General features: G+C 40.0%; 1 protein-coding gene across 1 annotated transcript; it reads right to left on the bottom strand.

The window, feature by feature from the left end:
* Positions 1-655: 655 nt before the first annotated feature.
* Ccn3 (cellular communication network factor 3) lies at positions 656-8,081 on the bottom strand. Its single transcript, XM_046465005.2, has 5 exons — positions 7,710-8,081; positions 7,353-7,578; positions 5,873-6,124; positions 4,457-4,671; positions 656-2,258 (listed from the first exon to the last, which is right to left on the bottom strand). The coding sequence occupies exons 1-5, from the start codon at positions 7,788-7,790 to the stop codon at positions 1,962-1,964; spliced, it is 1,071 nt and encodes a 356-aa protein (XP_046320961.1). The 5' UTR covers positions 7,791-8,081; the 3' UTR covers positions 656-1,961.
* Positions 8,082-21,168: the final 13,087 nt, after the last annotated feature.

Here is a 21,168-nt window from a genome sequence, read left to right as displayed (position 1 = left end):
CCCTTGTGGAAGTCATAATCTGCAGATGCTCAAGCCTCCTATACAAAATCTATTGCATTTGCCCATAATTTATGCACCTTCTTCTCCATATCTTAAGTTATCTCTAGGTTACCTGTAATGCCCAACACTATGTGAACCCTGTGTAAATAATTGTTATATTGTATTGTTTAGGGAATAATGACAACAAAATGTCTGTACATGTTCAGTACTGGTGTAAATATTGTAGGCCACGCAGTTCACATCAGCAACAACATATCATTTGTTTTTCCTAATATTTTCTATTCTTGGCTGGTTGAATTTGTGGATACAGCATTGGTGAATCTGGATGAGCAGCTGTTTTGCTTTTCTGGGCATGTGGTAAGAGAATGCTAATAGTTTCCGCTGGGTAATTGGGAGGATGGAGAGACTTTTAATTAGATAAGGAAGCCAGGGAGGTGAATTGGGTTTGGCCAGACAAGTTCAAATTTCAATATATATATAGAGAGAGTTATCTAGTGGGATGTCCAGGAAAAAAAAATCATGGCTTTTGTAAAGGGTGTGGTGAATACTTGAGGCCTAACCTGTTAGAGCAGTTGGTTCCCTTCAGATAAGAGGTTATAAGCTTGCCCCAAAATACCCATTTGCCTTTCAATAGATGCTTCTGACTGATGTCCTATTAAATTCATCAATTTTTATTTTCAATGAACAACAATGTTAAATTTCTAAGCACAAAAGTCATACCAGAATCACACACCAATAACATGTACTTTTAGTCATGTCTGAAAAGTAGAGAAGTGTAAAAGAACACTTTACAAAAATCTATAATTTACATTTTTATAAATATTTTAAAGGAGAAGAGTGGAACACATATGGTGACATTAGAGAAATGTATAAAGATTTAATTTTGAAGCCTGTCTCATTAAACCTGACCTATTAGGTGCATGTGTATATACACATGTATCTTGTTCATGAGTTTTAATAATTATGACCCAGTGATGTGTGTTGGGCATGTCAACAATAATTGTGAACTCTCATAAAATCTGTGGTTTCTCACCAACAGGGTTGCATTGATTTTGTTCTTTTTCAAAGTTCCTGAAAGCACATTTGAAAATCATCAGAGGTTGTAATAAAGTGCTTTGGGAATGAGTTGCCTCAGTTTACTTACTGATGAGAGGTTCCCTGCTGGTCTCTTCCATCTCTGCTGAATTCTAAAAAAAAGTTATTGAGCCTCAGCAGCCTCCAGGAGGCAAATGTATGAAGGCTGCTGAGGCTCAGTCATCTCTATATTGGGAGTTTTCTGTTTAGCTTCTTTCAAACAGAAAGGAGTCAATTTGTTGGAAATGGAGAAAGTTCATGACACCAGTCCACTTCATTAACAAAGAGTTCATTACTGTAGATAACAGCATGCTTTCTAGTGTACAGTTAAATAGGAAATTAATAATCTCTGACTTCACTTTGCAGAGTTGAAGTTTTCCTTGGCTCTTGGGCTTGGAAGTGCAGAGTTGCCCTACCCCAAAAGGGAGCCCAATAGAGAACCCTCAAGTCAAACTTCAATATATGGTGAAATACTTGTACGACAGCATGTCCAGTATGAGCCTCGACTTCACTATGTCATTCACTACAATGACATTTTCTAGGAATTGTACGAGTGCACAAAACAACGTAAAATGAATGAACATGGTATAGTCTACAAAGTAAATCAGGTATCTGACTTAAATTGATATAAATTTGCATTTGTAATAAACACCACAGGAAAGTAAGTCATCCCTAGGCCATATCCTGAGCTTACCTTGATTCCAAGTTTACAGCTGAAATATTTTCATTATAAAAGACATACATAAATGACCTCATATGATCACAGAAAAATACATAGGACTCAAGGATGCAGTAATGGTTCTTCATTGTTTTTCTTATACTCATTTGATGACGGGTCATGCAGCAGCTACAGTTTGCCTCTGCAGGTGGGCTTCTTGAGGGCCACATTACATTTCCCCTCTGCTGGTCTTCAGCTCCAGCTCCTGGAGGAAGGCCTCATTGTTCTGAGGACAGTTGGTGTGACAGGTACAAGTTCCGATGACCATGACTGGTTTCTTAATGATTTGCCCTGGGGAGCACTGGAACTCCACCTGGATGGTTTTGGTGTTGTGGGGTGTGCAGCATCGGCCATCGCTGCAGACTCCACAGAACCTGGGCTTATAGGTGTGCAGGCTGGTGCAGTTCTTGAACTGCAGGTGGATGGCTTTGAGTGATTTCTTGGTGCGGAGACACTTTTTTCCTTTCTAAGAAGAAAAGGAGTGATATGAGGAATGATGACCACGCCTCTGATGGACAGTTTATTACAAAGCCAGTTCTTTCCACTATATGATGACCTCAGGAAACTTGAAGATGATGGGATTTAAGATACTTTCTCATCAATGTGAAGTAAGTGGAGAATTAATTTAAGATCCCTTAAATAAACTGGATAATGAGGAACCTTGGTGTTGATTTTCAGCAGAGAATGGACTGTTTTATTTCCTACTTCAATTCTTAAGCTGTGGATTTGCCAGAGTTCTCCCCTGATCACTTTTCTAGGAACAGCTTATGGGGTGAATAGACTCTAAATTCTCTTTGATCAGATGATCTCAAAACCTAGTGTGCTACAGAATCATTTCCTGGGAGTGTTAACACACAGACTGCTGGATCTCATTTCCAGAGTTTCAGATTCAGTACCTCTGATGTGGGGCCCACAAATTTGCTAACAAGTTTTTAGATGCTGCTACCGGTCTGGGGAGTACACTCTAAAAGCCACCGTCTCACTGAAGAATAAGGGAAAAATGATTATTATGTTTGTACTTCCCTAGATTTCAAACAACTTTCTAGAACTTTTATGACATATGTACAGTATAAATAAACATCTTAAATATAATACCTTGCAATGTTAAATGAGGTTCAAAGTACTAATTTTGTGAAAAAGAAACAATTGAAAATGCCAAATTTTAGAAGATGGAAAGACCTTATTTAATAAAGTAGCCATTATGTCCTTGAAACTATTGAAAGGCTTCCTTTTTTTGCATGTTTAAAATTTTAATGTCTAGCATAAATTTTTGTCAACATCTACAAAAAGATGCTCAAAGCATCCCCATGGGGCAGTATATGTGTGTTTGTGTATGTGTGAGTATGTGTGTATAAATGTGTGACTGCTTGTGTGGGTTAAATAAACATGGCTATTACATGTATGTTTCCCAAGTGTGGGGAGATGCATCTTTTAGGGTATAATTTTCTAGAAAAGATGTTTTTAGGAGTTCTTTTGAAGTGATAGAAGCAACATGATGTTAGGATGGACCTCAAAGAATCATATGGCTAAATAGCCATATAACTAATGCAACCTCTAGGGACTCTTTTATTTTATTAGTAAGTTGAAATTTTAAGTAATGATGGCTACTGTTAACAGAATATTTAATCTATGCTCAGCACTTGGCAAATTCATTCTGCTTAATCTTTCTGCTAACCTTGAGGTAGACACTTTCAATGACCCCATTATATGGGGGAAGGAATTCAGGTTGAGAGGTTAAGGAAATTTTCCAAGATCACCCAGCTAGTTCATGCTGAAAGTGGGATTTAAAGCCAAGCTGTCTGGCTGTAGAGTTGTAGCCTTAAGCATTAGATGATCCTGCCTCTGTGTAGAGATATGTCAATCTTGAATTTCTGAGGGCTGTTTTATTTTGGCATTAGGTTTGTCCATAGAATGGTTCAATTTAGGTATTACATTTTTCTGATGTAGGGCTCTGGTAACAGGGCCTGTGATGTCATCATGAACCAATCAGAGCTTCGGATCTGCATGCCTTACCCTCAGAGTTAACACACTGAGCTGACAGAATTCCAACCAAAAAAAAAAAAAAAAGGAAAGAAATGCACTGTTTCACTTGGCTCACATGTTGCCTTATGATGGCAAGTGTACTGTTTCCACTAGGCTTTAACAAATACCGACAGTAATTCCCAGACACTCATTCATGTATTCATCAACAATAGTTGATAATGCACACCCTGTGTTCCAGGTAGGGTGCTGGGCATTTTGGGGAAGAGTAAGCAGACACAGTCCCCACCAATGTGTTTCATGCTGATTGAACCTAAGAGGTGAAGGAAACTGCAGTCAGAGCTGACCTCTTTCAAATCAGTTGTGTTTGATGACGGGGTAGTGAATTTTCTCCAGGAATGGAAAGGGATCTGCTGGGCCATTTTCTATTGGTGAAAGTATTACAGTTGTCTAGCTCTTCCCTCTTTTCCTGTAGATCTGCTGTAGGTTGCTTGGGGGTATTTAAATACATTAAAAAAGGGGGAAAAAGAAGCTACTTGGTCTGCATTCAGGAACCTCTCTGCCTTTTCTCTGGGATTAATGCCCAACTAGAGACAACCTGAGTCAATTAGTATTACAAGCGACTTGCTGAAGCCCAGGCTCCCAGAAGGCAAGGCCACTGCTTTCATGATGGCAGGTTCCTACCTTATCTGTTGGTTGATCAGGCTCTTGTTCACAGGGCCGCACCATGCAGAGCCGAGACTGCTTCACCATCTCACACTGACGATTTCTGTTGGTGACTCTGGTGGAAAGACCCATTCCACAGCTCTTGGAACATGCACTCCACTCTGTGGTCTGCTCAATGCAGTTGATACTCGAGTCGGAGACTTCAACTCCTACGGTGGCTTCTGGCCTGTAGGCTAGGGGATGGATAAAGAAAGACAGCTATCTTGGGGAAAATGTAGGGATCAAAGAGTGCTCCTTTAAGCCAACATTACAAAGTGGATCTCATTAAATTTTGTACCTAATGAACACAGGTGCTCTGAAGGCACAGAAATGAAATTATCTGTAAACCTTTCTAGGTAGCACCATGCCTGCCACATTGTAAGACTTCAAGAAATCTCTGCAGAATAACTGTCCAACCAGACCTTAAGAAACTTAGGCTAACTTGTCTTTTTAAAGTTTACCAGTTTTAAGACTATAGAACAGTACAGAATTGGAAACTATTCCATAAGCTGCAGTGTTTCCATGTGATTTTGTACATAAAAAGGATTGTGAGAAAGTTTTAATCGTGATGAGTAATAGAATTGGCCAAGTCAAAATAATGATAAAAGCAATGCTTTTAGTAGGTAGAACTGGTTGTTTGGGTTCTGGGAGATATACACACACACACACCGCTGGACTCTGATCACAAACAGTTCCATCTCAAAACTTAATATACATGGCTTGGGGGAATATCTGTTCTGCAAGGCAGTTTTCCTATCAGCAAGACATGTCTGATAATTTCTGACCTCAGAAATACTGAAAAACTGTGGATTCTGCCAATATAAATAATGTGGTTGATTAATGGCTCCTAAAATATTCTCTACTGTCTCTTGAGATCTCTCCATCCTCAAACTATGTAATATATAAGGAAATAAAAAGTAATGCAAAATAAAGTTCCTGAAGTGTCACTTGGCCCTTTCTACAGCATCTGGAAAGATGGTATTTCTCTGTGACCACTGCATCAGGAGGAGTAGCATTCCTTAGGGAGGCTGGTTCCAAGAAAACACAGGTGGTATGCAGAATCCAGAAAAGGAGGATTCTTACTTTTATCCTCATAGTGCTAATAAGGGTCAAGTTGGATGAATGGACTAAAATATAAATAGTAGTCATAAGACAGAAAAAAAAAATAGCAACTGAATTTTTCAGGTCCTCTTTAGGAAAAGTTGTGTGCACACTTCAGTAACTTAGTTTGGATTGAAAGACATGGTGCATTTAATCTCAGTGGACAATCTGGAATCTATAGCAGAATGGCCAGAAACCGGGCCAGCTTCTCATCCCAAACCCAAACAATGCATGTGATTTGTGCTTGCATTCACCCTGTGCCGTGACCATTCCTGAGTATACCGAATGGCTCACCTGGAAGGGCAAGGCCTCCCAATGTCCCCTTCTCATTGGGGCCACAGGTCCACTTTTCACAGCACTCTCCAGGCACAGCAACTTTTCTGGGAGCTGGGCAGTCAGGACCAGGCAGTAGCACATCGAGCTGACACCGGGGCACACAGCCAATCTGTCCATCTCTACAGGTGCAGTGATATTGGCAGTTTGGCTCAAACTTCTCTCCGCTGCGATAAATTACCCCATCAAACACACAGTTGTCTCCTTCTAGCACTAGAATATTGCGGGAGCAACACAGAGGGAAGAAGAGAGAGAAAAACAATAACACAGTTCACTGAGAGAGCTATGTGAAATTTGGAGGACATGTTCCGAAGTCTTTCCTTTTCTGTTTCAGGTGATCTGGTTTCTGATGCATCTCCAGGAGACAGATGTCTTCATGGACTCCTCCCAGAGCAAGAGGAAACCTCCAAGACCATCTAGTCCTGCTACATTTACCTAGTCCTTTTGAATGGGGAAAGAAGTGTGTAAAACTGTAAACTCAGTACTGCCAAGATAAATAAGCTGACTGACAAATGGCTTCTGAAGTATTCTCTGCTTCCTTTTGAGATTATTTGTCCCCCACCCCAACTTTTTCGTTTATAAGATAGAACAAAAGGAAGAGCAATTGTGAGTTGTTCTTGACACACTGTTGTCCCCAATGACAGTCATTTCACAAGAACCATCTCTGATTCTTCTACTTCAGTACTTTAGACTTAAAAAGGAAGAAAATGCACTTCATATTCTGCAAAGAGGTTATTTACTAGTCAAATAAAGAGCATTAAGATTCGTTGACATTGAAGCACAATAAATCATTGGCTTAGAGAAAAAACTGTAAAGCGACTTCAAGCCCTGGTATCCAGGAAGGCAGAGACAACCTCCGAGTATGGTGGTGCACCACGAGGGAAACTGAACCCCAATTGATTAAATTTCACAAGCCTGGATTGGCTGGTTGCCTGAATTTTACTTTACACGCAACCCAGACAGGGTTTACATCGTCCTCCCAGGAGACTATAAGCTGCTTTGGCTTTAATAGGACAATTACAGGTGTGAAAACAAACCTGCTGGGCTGCAGGTGGGGAACTGTAAGCCCATGAGTGAGCCCAGCTTTCCATCATATCCAAATTGTCCCTCTGGAAATGTCCAAAGGAAATGATTTCACTGGTCCTTAACCCTACTTCGTTCCCTGTGGTCCACTCCATTTAGATTCTTCTCTAGGGAAGCAAGTGATGAATGCTTCTCACCTCCGTGGGCAGGTTTTCTCTGTAGCTTCTGGCGCTCCCCAAAGCCCCAAGCCCCCTCGGACCTTGCATGGCAAGCACTAAGTGCTCCATAAACATCTCTTATTGCATTATTATTATTTGCTTATCACCCTTTGGGAAAGGGAATAAGAGGAGAGGAGGTGGGGAAAACGCTCCTGCTAGCTTGGGAGAGAAGAAGTCAAGCGACAGAGGGGGCAGGTTACCCATGCAGATGCCAGTCTGGTTGCTGGGGTCGGCGCTACGGTCGCAGTACAGTCCGCTGCTCTGATCGCAAGGCTTCAGCTCCGAGCAGCTCTCTCCGCGCTGGCGGGCGCACACTAGACAGCAGGAGCAACCGTCCAGCACCGCGCGCACCCCCGGGGCGCAGGTCGGAGGCGTCTCGGGGCACTGGCGTGGGCACGGTGAAGGACAGCGCTGAGTCGCAGAGACCTAGGGAAGGTGATGAGACAAAAAGAAACCCTTCAGCAGGGACAACCGAAGGCAGAGCGAGCCCAGGGACTGAGCAGAGGCTGTCCAGGAGGGTAAAGTAACCAGGGGCATTTTAGGGGTGTGCCACTTACCTGACCCAGGAGATGGAGTAGGAAGGCCAGGCAAAGGCACCTCTTTTGCACAAAGAGGTTCATGCTCTGCACCTTGTGCATGCTCAGGATTTTTCCTCCGCCGTTTCCAAGAGGAGACTTTGCAGCCTGTAGAATGGCACTCCCCGCCTCCCCACAGGTCCGCTGAGCCGCAAGCGCCACCGGCGCAGGTTTTATAGTGCGCTCCTGGGACGCGCACAAGCCGGTTGGCTGCAGCGAGGGAGGAGGGGGGAATCCGTTGGGTGGGGAAGTGGAAGGAACCGCGGAGTTGTCATGGCAATTGGCCTTAAGGCTGCTCTCCTTAGGGCGCGGCGCCGGGCCTGCGTGTGCCTGTGTGTGGCGACTGGCTTTTCCCAGAGCGCGGGGAGGGGCTGGGTGGAGCCCGGAGGCCAAGACCCAGGGCTCACCAGCGTGTGGGAAGGAAACGCCCGTTTCCTCCTGGAAGTTGCTTCACCTTCCCCCAGGACGAAGACACCGCCACTCCCCATCACCCTCCTCCACCCTGACTGTTCCAACCAGGGCTGCAAATGTGGGGCCCTTTTAACGGGATGCCTGAAGTTTGGGGCCATCTGTGGGGGATTGGCGAGAGGCCCAGGGGTTTAGTCATAAGGAAAGCACATGCGAGTTTGTCACCGTTTAGGGCACTCCTTGAATGTGTTGTGGAGGGATGGAGGAAAGGGGAGAGGAGAAGGGGAAAAAGTGGGGGGAAAAGTTAAAACAGAAAAGGAAAGAAATCTCTTTGTAAGGGTGGGGGATGGATGCTATTGGCCAAATGGCAAAATTCTTTTGACTCTAGTCATTCCAAGTTTTACTAAGTCTTAAGCCCCAAGTTCCATGGGTTTGGTAGAAATAAAAGTAAAACACAATAAAACACAAATCAATGACAGAAAGAAGCTTTCCTCTTGGTCAAGGGAAACACCTGCTGGATTATGCCAATTGAAAAATAGCACATGTAAAAGTCCAAGAGTCTTTGAAAGTTTGGTCCAACTTAGCCAATGTCAAAACCTCAGCGAAGTAGGGGAGGGACTTGCTTGACTTGGCAGATTCTTTAGCAATGGAATACCTCTCCCACCTGGCAACCACTTTCAAAAAAATGGCTGCTGTGAAATGCTTGTCATCTCTCATGAGAAAGAGAGAGCAGTTTTATTGCTCCAAAGGTGACATTGCTTGAGGATTAAAAACAATTCCCCCCCTTGTACTTCAACTTTGCTGCTTCCCTGGGGGCGGGGGGAACAAAACAAAACTATGCCCAGCTTCTTTGAGGGTAGCTCAAAGAAGACTCTTTATAAGAAAAAATATACAGCTGTGATGTAAATCTAGACTTTAAAAGAAACAAATTGCCTCTACATCATCTATCTACAAAGGAAATCAAAGGCAGCTTGTTAAAGGACCAGGCCTCTCCCCGAAAAGCCCCCAGTGGATGAGGTCACCTCCAGCCCCTTCATGATAGCTCTCTACAGCTTGGAACTGCTGTATGCACTTCCAAGCTTCCGAGAAGTCTGCTTTCTTCAAGGAAAATGAGACTGTGCAGTACTCAAAGCTTAACCAGAGGTAGAACAGTTAATTTTCATGCCTGAGAGGGACATTCATATACTTATCAAGTCGAAGGGCTTCACGGGACATCTGTCCCAGAGATGGCCTCCACCTGATTGTACATCAGAAACAACCAGAATGTATAGTTTCTAAAAGTATAGATTGCCAGGCCCTGCTCTCGACCCATTCAGTAGTGGCTGTTGGTAGACTGCCCTTTTAATGTACTGTGCAATGGAAGCTGGCTTTCTGGAAAACTAGACAGGAAGCAAGTCCAAGCATGGCTGATGGAAGGCAAAGAGCAATGGCCAAGTTTTCAGAGTATGAGTAGACTAAGCCAGAATGAGGAGAAATTGACAACATTGGTGTTGGAAAGGAAAGAATGAGAAGAAAGTTGTCATTTGAAGACAGGGATGCAAATGTCAAGAAGTCACTGCTAAAGCAAGCTGCCACTCAGGACTCTTGACTATGAGAGATGGAAACCAAACACAAATGAGTTTTGGCTAAAGGAAGACTTCATAGAAAGGATGCTGTGGTATTTTGCATAGTAATTGAATGGGAATGGTGCCACTTGGCCTCACAGGCCACTAGGATCAGGGACTTGAAGGCAGATAGGACCCCCTCTATCAATCCTCTCTGATGTTTCTTTGTGTTGTCAAAACACAAAACTACTTCTTCTATACCAGGGAGGATGGTCCTTTCAAACTTCTTATTTTATGACTTGTCATCCCAGAAAGAATGTCCCTTTCCCTTAGACACAATGTAGAATGGTGTAAAATGAAGTTTTTTGCACCCACCTTGGGCTGATCCATGGAGATGAGGAAGAAGAGGTTTGGGAATTCCCTAACACACCTGGTTGGAATGGGAAGGTGGAACAGTTCCCCAGAAAAGCAGAGGTTACTCTTTCAGAAGAAAGCAAGATTTTGAGCAAAACAATACTTAGCCATTCAATCATTTGCTATAAATGCTGGATCAGGTTCTCCATGTTAAAACAATTGTAAATTGAGAATAAAACCATCTGAAAATAACCACATGACATCTAAAGTCATCCATGGTGGCATGGATGTGGTCTTCTGGGCCTGTCTGCCACAGCTTGCCTCTCTCTGATATCACTAAATCATTACAGCTCTGTTTCTGCATCTTCCTGCCTCTCCTGCCTGGGAGTCCCTTGAGGACAGGTAGTGTGCCTGTATCCATTATAATATCCCATCACCTCCTTTGGGGACAGGCAAGTGATCAGTTGTTCTTGGGCCTTTTGGGGTATTGCAGACCTCACTTTAACCTTTGGCACTTGTCACTGCCCTGCATAAGATGAGGTAAGAACTGGAGACTCTTTGTCCTTTAGCAATAGCAGAGGCTAGATTGGTCCTAGCAGCCTCGCCCATCTGCTCCTGCCATCCAACTTCTCTCAGTCTTTCTTGGTACTCAGAGTTTAAAAGTTACCATATAGATGGTGATTTTTTCTTTTGTGAAATAGACTGTGTGGCAGTTGAGGTATCTGGGAAAGTCAGGGGAGACCTTATTGGAAAAGCTTGCTAAATTGCTGAACTTGGCAACCAACTAGGATGGTAACTGTGTGGGGTCGTGAGTTGCAAGGAACTTGGTCCACATAATTTTTTCCCTTCAACTCTTCCTCTCTTCCTTTTCCCTCATCCCAGGTATGATACTAGAGGCTCATTTCTGCCTTTTCTGTCCTCAGATACTTTGTCAGTTGATCTATATAGTCTTATTATCTGTCAATACACCTCCCCAGAACATGTTGGAGAATGTCTATATTTTATAAAGGGAAACCTTAAGGTTGTTTTCTTTGCAATTGTTTTATCTTTCTTATACCTTTAAAAGATTCTAGAAAATGCTGGAGCTTACTTCTGTAACACGAAATTGAAATATAAAGCAAGCCCCTCCTTATTTAAAAATGGGGCAAATAAAGGCAGTGACTATGATGTTATCACCCTCCAGGATAGCACCCTGGGTTTTTCCTTAGAGATTCTGTTCTCTCTAACTCATAGATATTCATCTTGCCTTCAGTCGGTCATTGTTTAGTCAAGCCACATGTACTTAGCCCTCATAATGTGCCTCATAAATCAACCTCACAGCTCCTTAATAATTTTGTTGCTCTTTTCTGAATTTCCTTCATATGTCCCTTTTCTGGGTCCTCAGGGAGTTGGTAGAACACAAAATAATTCCCATTTTATGTTAGGCAGGCCAACCATATGTGGTGTCCAGTTATATGGCTAATTTCAATCACACCCTCTTGCTTTTCTGACATATCCCCTGACTTCTTGATTTTCCAGAAACAACAAAGGGCAGAGAAGTGATAATGGGAGGTAAAATATTGAGCATATAATGTTAATGCTATCTCTTTTGGAAATATTTACTTATTGCCTATATTTTTTTAAAAAATTAAAAATTTTAGTGTACTCCTTAAAGAAAAAATCCAGGAGATGAAGAAAATAGCACTTCAAGCTAGAAATTAGCTACAAATCTGAGAAACAAGTTAATTTCTCTCATTAGCTAAGGACTTCCTTATAAGGCAATGCAAATAATTTTTTTAAAGGTTTCCAAACAGGAGAGGAATCTGTCATACTTTTATGCAAGCTAATTTCTAGTTCCTGGGCACCAGCACTATCCTTCCCTATGGCAAGTTGAAATAAGTGACCTTGAGCCACTTAGAATTCTTTATGACCTGTGACAGTTTGGTAGAGTGAAACCAGTCCTGCCATGACTAGAACTCTTCAGAACAAGAATTGATACAGAGGAGACAAAAACACATATACATAGGCTGGATATTGGGTGAACCAATAGCCTGTCTGGGGTGCTCCATATTGGTTGATAATGGACCCAACTCATAAATGCTTGTGGCCAAGCATGGGAAGAGAAAGGGAAGTAGTATCATTTGAATACAGGAAACTTACCGACTTGAACTTATCATCCCTAGAGAAAGAAGAAAAACAATCTTTATTCTTTTTTTGAGAGAACTCCTAGCCCCAGATTTTCTCTTGGGGCCTAAAATTTCATATGCAGTCTCTCTCATTCAATTTCTGAATTTTCAGCAGCCAACGACTTAGCCTTTAGGAAAGTCATGACCCCCGTACTTTGTTATATTTGACATATGAATGTTCACACTGTTCAATTCATTTGTTGATAACTATTTCATACTTGATGGCATGAATCAAAATTATTAAAACATTTTGAGTTTGCAAGGATTTTATGACCTAATAGGAAAATGAAGCAAAAATAACTACTGTGTAAGATAGAGTGTGATAATTCCTGCAAATAAACCTATGTAAAGAAGCATAGGAGCATAAAGAAAGCTAACTTGATTTTTTTTTTTTTAACTGAGAGAGTAGGAAGAGTATGTTGGAGGCTGTGGAGAGAGTTTTAAGAACAACTATAAAGCCATGTTCATTGTCTTTTTGCTGAACTACATTGCCTTGGAGATTGACACTGAGTTGGATCAAGCTTGGATAGGATTTTGATTAGAGGCAGTAGATTTATTAGAGACAGTGTGAACAAAGGCATAAAGATAAAGAGAATTTAGGACTTGTTCAGGAAATGATAAATGGTTTGGGTTGTCTGGGAGGAATAAGGTTAATGGAAAATAGGGTTGGAAAATAGATGGCAGCTGCCAACAGTTGGAAGATTCTAATGAGTAATGGTAGAGATTAGTGTTTTTTTAATATCTATCTATCTATCTATCTATCTATCTATCTATCTATCTATCTATCTGCCTGCCTGCCTGCCAGGAATTGCATGATCAAGGCTGTATACAGGAAACACCTCCTTGAGGAATTCCTGCTGGATTATAGGAGGTGACTGTGTTAGCATCAGAGGTAAATTATTTCTACATGAGTTGAGAGGAGATATTGAATATTTGAATGAGCACAGTGACAGTGAGACTAGAAAGAAGAGAATTTGCCCTCCTTGGTGCTCTGGTTGAACACAAAAAGTCATGGTGGCATTTATATAAATAAAACCAGTTTTTGACTCCAGATAACTAAATTGATCATGGCAGCATTTTGTTGGAAACTGAATAGCATTGATGACACACCTCTGCCAGACAGCTTGGGTTCAAGTCCTTAGACTGTAGCCTACTTACCTTACCACTGTGCCTCAGTCTGTCTCTCTGCATGTAAGATGGGAATGATAACAATTCTCCCTTTCTAGGATTATTGCTAAGCTTAAAAAATGATACAGCTCTTCTCAATAAGGTTCCATGAGAAAATTAAGACCTAATGCCCTGGGCATTAGGATAAATGAATTTCTATTAAATAATTTATTTATCCCCATTGGGATAAATCAATTTCTCTTTGCTGCATCTCGACAAGCACTTTCACGTGATACACCCTATAGGGAACCAAGGGATATTTCAGGAAAAAGGAAGTCAGGAGGGATTGCTGTAAGATTTGGGCCTGGATTAGATGATTCTGAAGACATTTCCTGGAAGTTGGGTTCTGTTCTGGATTGAGCACTGAAAGAAAGCAAAACAATTCCAGGATTGTTTATCTTAGTTATCTTTATTGCCGTGGCAGGATGAACAAATTGCAGATAGAATTTTTATTTGTAAAAGAGGCAATATTCTCTTTTGTTAAGCTGAGATGGAGGACATTTTGTCATTTTTGTGGTTGTGGAGTGTCTTTATTTTTTTTTTTTTTATCTCTGTCAGGCTTGATTATAGAGTGTTCTTATCATGGAGAGTTTTTATCTGATGTTGATGTTCTGTAAATTCACAGCAGAGAAACTCAACCTAGCTAATGGCGATGGATATCAGTAGTCAGGGCTGTATTTTTCTTTCTTATTGCTTTCTTTGAGTAGTTTTCTTTGAGATTAATAGAACCATCTAGGCAAAGGTTTGAGTAATTTATACATTTATTATTTTTTGGGTGCTGAGAATTAAACTCAGGGATTTGCACATATTAGGCAAGAGCTCTATCCTTGGCTCCTAATTTATGGTCTTGGATAAAATTTACTAATTTGCTTTCTAAAACTGTGTATCAATTTACTTTTTTTCCTAGCAATATATAATAATGGGGTAACTTTTGGTCAGCTTCCTGAAAGCCAATACCTTGCATGGTTAGAATGATTTGTCAGAGTGATTCAATCTGACTCCAGCCTGAGGAATCTGAACTTGCAGTTGTTATATTTACCTTGTTCTTTTCTTATGGGCTTCAGATCTGGATATTATTGACTTTTTTTTTTTTTTTTTGATGATGAGGGGTAGCATCCTTACAACATAACAACACATCCTCTTATGTTTCTGTCTACCCCACATTTGGTGATCACACAAGGAGGGGGCAGTCACACTCTCCCCTCTCCATGGAGTCTCCCCTTCTTCCCTTGGTGGATTTTTTTGGGAAATTGCCCAGCATTTACCCGACGGGGGACCCACTGTCAGTCTCCACTTGTTTTAGTCAGCTTTTTTGCTAATCTGACCAGAACAACTACAGAGGAGGAAGAGTTTATTTGAGGGCTTATGGTTTCAGAGGTCTTAGTCCATAAAGGCCAGCTCCATTTCTCAGGGTTGGAGGTGAGGCTGAACATCATGGCAGGAGAGTGTGGCAGAGGGAAGCAGCTAACATCAGGGTGACCAGGATGCAGCAAGAGAGAGACTCCACACCAGATACAAATATATACCCCAAAGCCACGCCCTAATTTCCACCTCCTCCAGCCACACCCTACCACTTCAGTTACCACTCAGTTAATCCCTATCAGGGATTGGGTAAAGACTCTCACAACCCAATAATTTCTCCCCTGAACCTTCTTGCATTGTCTCATACATGAGCTTCTGGGGGACGCCTCACATCCAAACCATAACACCATTCCTGGCCATTTTGTTATTAATCATGAATTAGTAGAGATCCTTCCTTCAGGCCATCCTTCTCTCTAGGTTACGTGCACAAGATAGACTAATCAAACATTTACTCTCTTCTATTGAAAGTCTCCAGAGTGGAGATGGTTTTCAGAAAAATGTCTTCTTGCTGGTGCTAGCCTGTGTGTGCTAAGTCACAGGTAAACCAACGAGAGAAGTGACGAGATCTCTAATATTTTTGAGATACACAGCTTATAACACAAATCAATATATATAAATTATATGTACATGCACACTTACCAGCCTCCACATTTCTATAAATAATACATATCATACACGCATGAATATATAATTAGAACAAAGCTGTCAGCAAACAAAATTTTTTACTGTGCCTTGAGTTCAGATATTTGCTGTCTTAGTCTTTTTCGTTTAAAAATAAAAAATACTTGCTGTGAGCCCCCCAAATTAATGTCTTAATTTTTTATTGAGAGAAGAGTGTCTTTTTGGTAGAGATGATGAGTTGTAACATATAATATGTTCATTCCTGCATTTCTGTTTTCTCAATATTAGAATTTCTTTCTTTTTATTCTACCAAGCAATTTCAACTTTTTGTTGACCCTGAGTCCACGTAGTCATTACTCACCCCTAGCTGCCTAAACTAGAATACTGAATTCAGTCTCTGGTAAATTCATTCGTAACTATAGGTTCAGCCAAAATATTAGAAAAAAAATGATTTTTTCCTTCCTCCTTGAATACTTTCAGCATCCATTCCCATGAACACAGCCACATATTTTCACCCAAAGCTTGGCAATGATTTTACTAATTGTAATCCTAAAATCCTTCTTCCATATTTGATTTTCTTACTCAAATATCCAGGGATTTGACTCAGAGGAAGAGGAGTTTGGGGCAAGAAAAGAACTGGACACTGTGGGCAAGTTTAGAATCTCAGTTAAGGGAGCAAGTACCATAATTGGACATGGGGTGAAGACTTTTCTTTGAGGAAAGATTTATGTATGTATTTATCTTTTTCCATGGAAACAGCTGTCTCTTGAAGTATGAGGACATAAGCTAGGAAAGCTGTATCATATAGCGCACCTGATGGGACAATGTGCTTCTAGTAGGAAGCTGGTCATTCACAGTCTACACATACTTTTTTTTTTTTTTTAAATAATACTTGCAAACCAGTAGCTCTCTGAATTTATGGAAGACCCATTCACTCTGGTGAGCTCCAATTTTGATTTTTGATACAGATAGGAATAGTTGTGAAATTCAGTAAGTCCAGCTTATTCTGAACCAGCATTTGTAGAAGGTGAACAAAGGGTGATCACCTGAATGAGCCAAGGCCCTTTGTCACACTTGAGGTGTTCAATACGTATGCTCTACCACCCTTTCTGTATCTTGAACCTCTCTTGAGTCCTACTACAAAACTTCACATTTTCCCCCTCATCTCAGGTCTGAGGGTTTTCTTGATGTTCTGAAGACAGGCAGAGGTGATCTCCATGTCATGTGGATTTCTTGCTTCTGAATCCAACCCCGGATCTCTAGTGACAGCATGTGATATAGCTCACCACACAGGAGGCAGGTACTGCTAGATGGTTTCTTATGGTAATCCACACCCTGCTTTCAGATGAAGCCCTGGTTACACAAGAAAATAAGTCACTGTAGAGGGAGACCTCCAAGACAACACCTTGTCCAGTGCTTAGCAAGTATTCCCAGGTGTTTGCACACTGCAGGAAGCAGTTGGTGTACAACCAGGGCTCTAGGCAGTAACTGTTACCCTCATTAATTTCAGATCACCATGAAATTTCTCCAGACTGTACTAGTCACTAAACTCTACGTTGGGTTTTCCATCTGCTGTAATGTTGTCTGTGTAATGAGTCCCTGCTTTGGGGAAGTACTTTAAAGCCTATTTTCTCTGCTGTTTCTTTTGTAAACTTGTCTTTTCCAGAACACACATTGCCGCCTACAGCTATCATTTGGTTGGATTCTGTCAGATTTTGGTTGTCCTTTCACCAAGTATGGACACCCAAGGTCTATACTGGGCTTGCATTGTGTATTGGTATGAATTCATTCTATGCGTTGGGCACTGGCCCCATGAGGCTGTATACAGATGCAGACATGGATCCCAGAGGTTGGTCTCAGGAGACCAAAGACCATGACCTCTCAGGTTTAAGGACCACAGGGACACAGTTGTAATGAGGTTGATTCTTAAGGAAAGATTTTAAATTTCAAATACATTTTTAAAAGTTAAATATGAATAGTCAGATTATTTGTTTCTTCTTCAGAGAGCATTGGTTCAAAGTCTTTCAGTGAATTTGTCCATTTCATCCAAGTTGTTGAATTCATATACACAAATTGTTCGTAATATTCCCTTGCTCTTCTTTAAATGTCTCTAGGACCTGTAGTAGTGCCTCCCCTTTCACTTTTGATATTGATATTGGTTTTTTCTTGTATTTATTGATCATTCTTGCTTGCTATAATTATTACTGATGTTTTCAAAGACCTAACTTTTGGACTCATTGATTTTTTTTTCTATTTTCAATTTTAATAGTGACTTTTAAAATATTATCTTTACATCTGCTATTTTTGGGCCTATTTTGTCTCTCGATTTCTAGGTATTTTTCTTTTCTTTTTTTTGATACTGGGGATTAAACTTAGGGGTGCTTAACCACTGAGCCACATCCCCAGCCCTTCTTTATATTTTATTTAGAAATAAGGTCTCACTGAGTTGCTTAGGGCATCCTTAAGTTGTTGATTCTGGCTTTGAACTCCCGATCCTCCTGCCTCAGCCTCCCAAGCAGCTGGAATCACAGGTGTGTGCCACCATGCCTGGCTCAATGTCTAGATTTTTAAGGTAAGGTTTAAATTAGTTATTTAAGAACTTTTTGTTTTCTAATATATTATTTAATGCTTTGTATTTTTCTCTATGTGCTGATTCTGCTGAATCCCATACATGTAATAGGTTCACTCAATTTAAAATATCTAATTTGTCTTGTGAGTCCTGCTTTGACCCATGGGCTATTTAGAAGTGTGCTGTTTAATATTGAAATATTTGGGGATTTCCTAGGTAGTGCTGTATTATTTATTTCTAGTTTAATTCTGTATGGTCAGAGGACTTGGAATAATTTAATTATTTCAAATTTGATGAGATTTGTTGCATGGGTAAAAAAAAGATCTGTCTTGGTCAATATTTTGGTGCACCACTTGAAAAAATTAAGTCTTTACTCATCTTCAAAATGGAAATAATTATTGAACTGCCTCAAGGGATTTTTTGAGGAATAAATGATGTAATATTTATAAGTTTTTAGGAGATTCTGGCATATGGGAAGCAATAAAAAACAAAAAAAAAACAATACCCAAAACTATTTTTATTGTTGTGGTTGTTCTTCTCCTCTCCACCAAGAACACAATATTACTTAACTTTCATTTTTATAGTCCCTTTGTAAAGTGAACTTTTCCCTTATGTAGATATTACTTTTTCTTGAGAAATTTGTTCCTAAGTAAATTTTTTTTGTGGTTACTATTGTGAAAATATTTTCTAAAACATTGTTTATAACATATTTGATATGTGATTATTCTATTAAAATTTATCATTGGTTCTAGTTTCTTTTCTAAATCAATTATTTTACAATTATATTGTAGGCAGACAATAGCATGTTGCAAATACTAATAATTTGTTCCTGATATTTCTTGGGCATTTTCCTTTTTTTTCCCCTTGTTTTATTGCATTGTTCTAAACCTTCAAAATAATATTAGTTATTGAGAAAATGGCAGATGTTCTTGTGCTAAATTTTGTTTTTGAAAAATTTATTACATATGTCTATATATGTGCATTATATTATAAATATAATTTTATTTTGTGTATTTATGTAAGTAAAGTAAAATTTCAATATTATAACATTTAAAATATTGAAAGTCCCAAATAATCATTTCAGGAGACTCAGGTGAATTGTATATTTCCTTAGGAACCTTTGAATGTGAAGAAGTCCCTTGCAGTTGTTGCAATCCAAGTACAACTGAACTGGATACACAATTCTTGGGTTAAAGAATTATCATTTTAGATAGCAGCATATTTATCTAGAAATGTTCTAAGTACTAACCACATTTCGATTCATTTAGCGCTTCTGTGAAATGCCTTGCATCATTATCCCCATTTTGAAGATGACATTATTGAAGCACAGCTGTTTAGGTGACTTGCCAAAGGTGGAAACCACAGGTAAGTGAAATCAAAATTCAAACCCAGGCAGTTTTTTTTTAATTAAAGTTTATACTCATAATCATTAGCTCATTTGGTCCATTAGATAATCATTTGTAAATTGTTGTCTCTTAAATATTGATGATGCTAATTCATCTTTTGTGTTTTGAATTATTGAAGATACCACTGGGATACTCATTTATTTTCTTTGAAAGGTAAAATGCTTTTTAAATATTGTCTGGATACAATATGATGCTATTGTCTCTGCTCCTTGTATTTTGTAACACATTTTCTGTGTGTTTGGTTTTCATTCAGGTCTGGAAAGTTGTCTTCTAGTATTTCATTCATTTCATTATTAGTAATATTATTAGTAATAATTAGTAATATTATGTAGGCAGTTAGTAATATTAGTAATATTATGTAGGCAGCATATCTTGGATCCGTACTTCACTCTTACCTTGATACAACAAATACACATTGATTTCCTGCCATGTACCAGATACTGTGAAGACAATGATGATGAAGACAAGGCCACTTGCCTATTAATCTTAAATCTCATTAGGGCAGCCAGATCTTAAAAAATAATTGAATGAACACTATTGTGATTGTAAATGTCATTTGATGAAAATTTTGAAGGGCAAATAGATTTAGTCAGTGAAAAGTATGTCAGGCAGAGGGGGCAGAATGAATGAAGACCTTAAGCAGAACAGACTGAGTGAGTTCTGGAGTGGTTAAAGGGCCAGGACTAGTGGGAAGCCTACTGTAAAAGGAGCCTGTCATATTTAGCTAGATAAGTGGGTGAATTTGGTCTTTGTTAAGCTCTTTGCTTCTTAACAAAAGGAAACCATTGAAAACTTCTGTAGAGTAGAATTAAATGTTGACGGAGCACAGGAAGTGTAAGAAACCAGTTAGAAGGCCAGTACAGTTGTTCAGATAAGCGATGATGATGGTTTGAACCAGAACCTGGCAGTGGAGATGGGAAGAAGAGAAACAATTTCAGAAACAATTATAAGCTAAATATTCTATATTTACAATTTTTAGCAGAAATGACAGAAACAAACCAAAACCAGCAGAGTAAATCTAATAAGATCACAGGGATGTCTCCAAGGAAATGAAGGCATTATCTGAAATTTAGAAAGTGCTTGAAGTCAAGAAATGGAAAGTACTAGAAAACTCCTGCAGAAACTTCCTTTTAACTCTCATCTTTTTTTCCCCCTCTAAATTTTCACAGGTTTCTTCTCTATTTAAGCAAATTGGCTTAATCTGTAATATGTACCTACGGTCCACAGTGGCCAAAGTGTTTCTCCAAAGTCCCAAGAATCCTCCTCCATTTAGAGGAAGGCATACAAAAGCAAGTTTGTAATTCCTTCATTTCAATTCTAATATCTTAAGGGCATGAACCAGGTTTTCCCAATTTGTCTTTACAGGTGGATTGAGAAGGAAGTCTTATAGTAAATGTGACATCCTGTGACCAGTCACACAGGATGGAGCCAGGGTTGGGTTAGGAGTATTCTTGAGTAAATGGCTGTCGGATGATTTCTGTTTTTCTCGTGAAGAAGTGGATGAAGCAGATTGCTGTCAGTAATGGAGACAGAGGAGCCAAAGATCTGAGGAGAGTGGTGAGGATTTGAAAGGGCAATTGCAGGAAGAAAGAAACAGCAAAAGACTCGGTATGACTCTAGGTAGCACTGAGAGCTCAGCTAGGATTAACAAACTTCAGTTGTGGTGACACAGTCTCCAAATTGATGGAGATGCCCAGGGTTTAAGTGTAAGGTGATGACAGTGAGGGGTTGTGGATGTTAAGGATGAGGAGATGCGTGAAGAGAGGAGACTTATGGGTGGAGAGGAAGTCAGAAGATAGTGCGTATAAACGCCTGGACGCAGGAGGGCTTGGGTAGGGTTGAGGC

The sequence above is a fragment of the Marmota monax genome, unplaced genomic scaffold, assembly GCF_021218885.2.
Source record: "Marmota monax isolate L192 unplaced genomic scaffold, Marmota_monax_Labrador192_F-V1.1 WCK01_AAM20220418_F8-fsc00003, whole genome shotgun sequence".
Classification (NCBI taxonomy): Eukaryota; Metazoa; Chordata; class Mammalia; order Rodentia; family Sciuridae; genus Marmota; species Marmota monax.
The sequence above is the reverse complement of the archived record's forward strand: the minus strand, read 5'-3'. Positions and strand labels throughout refer to the sequence as shown.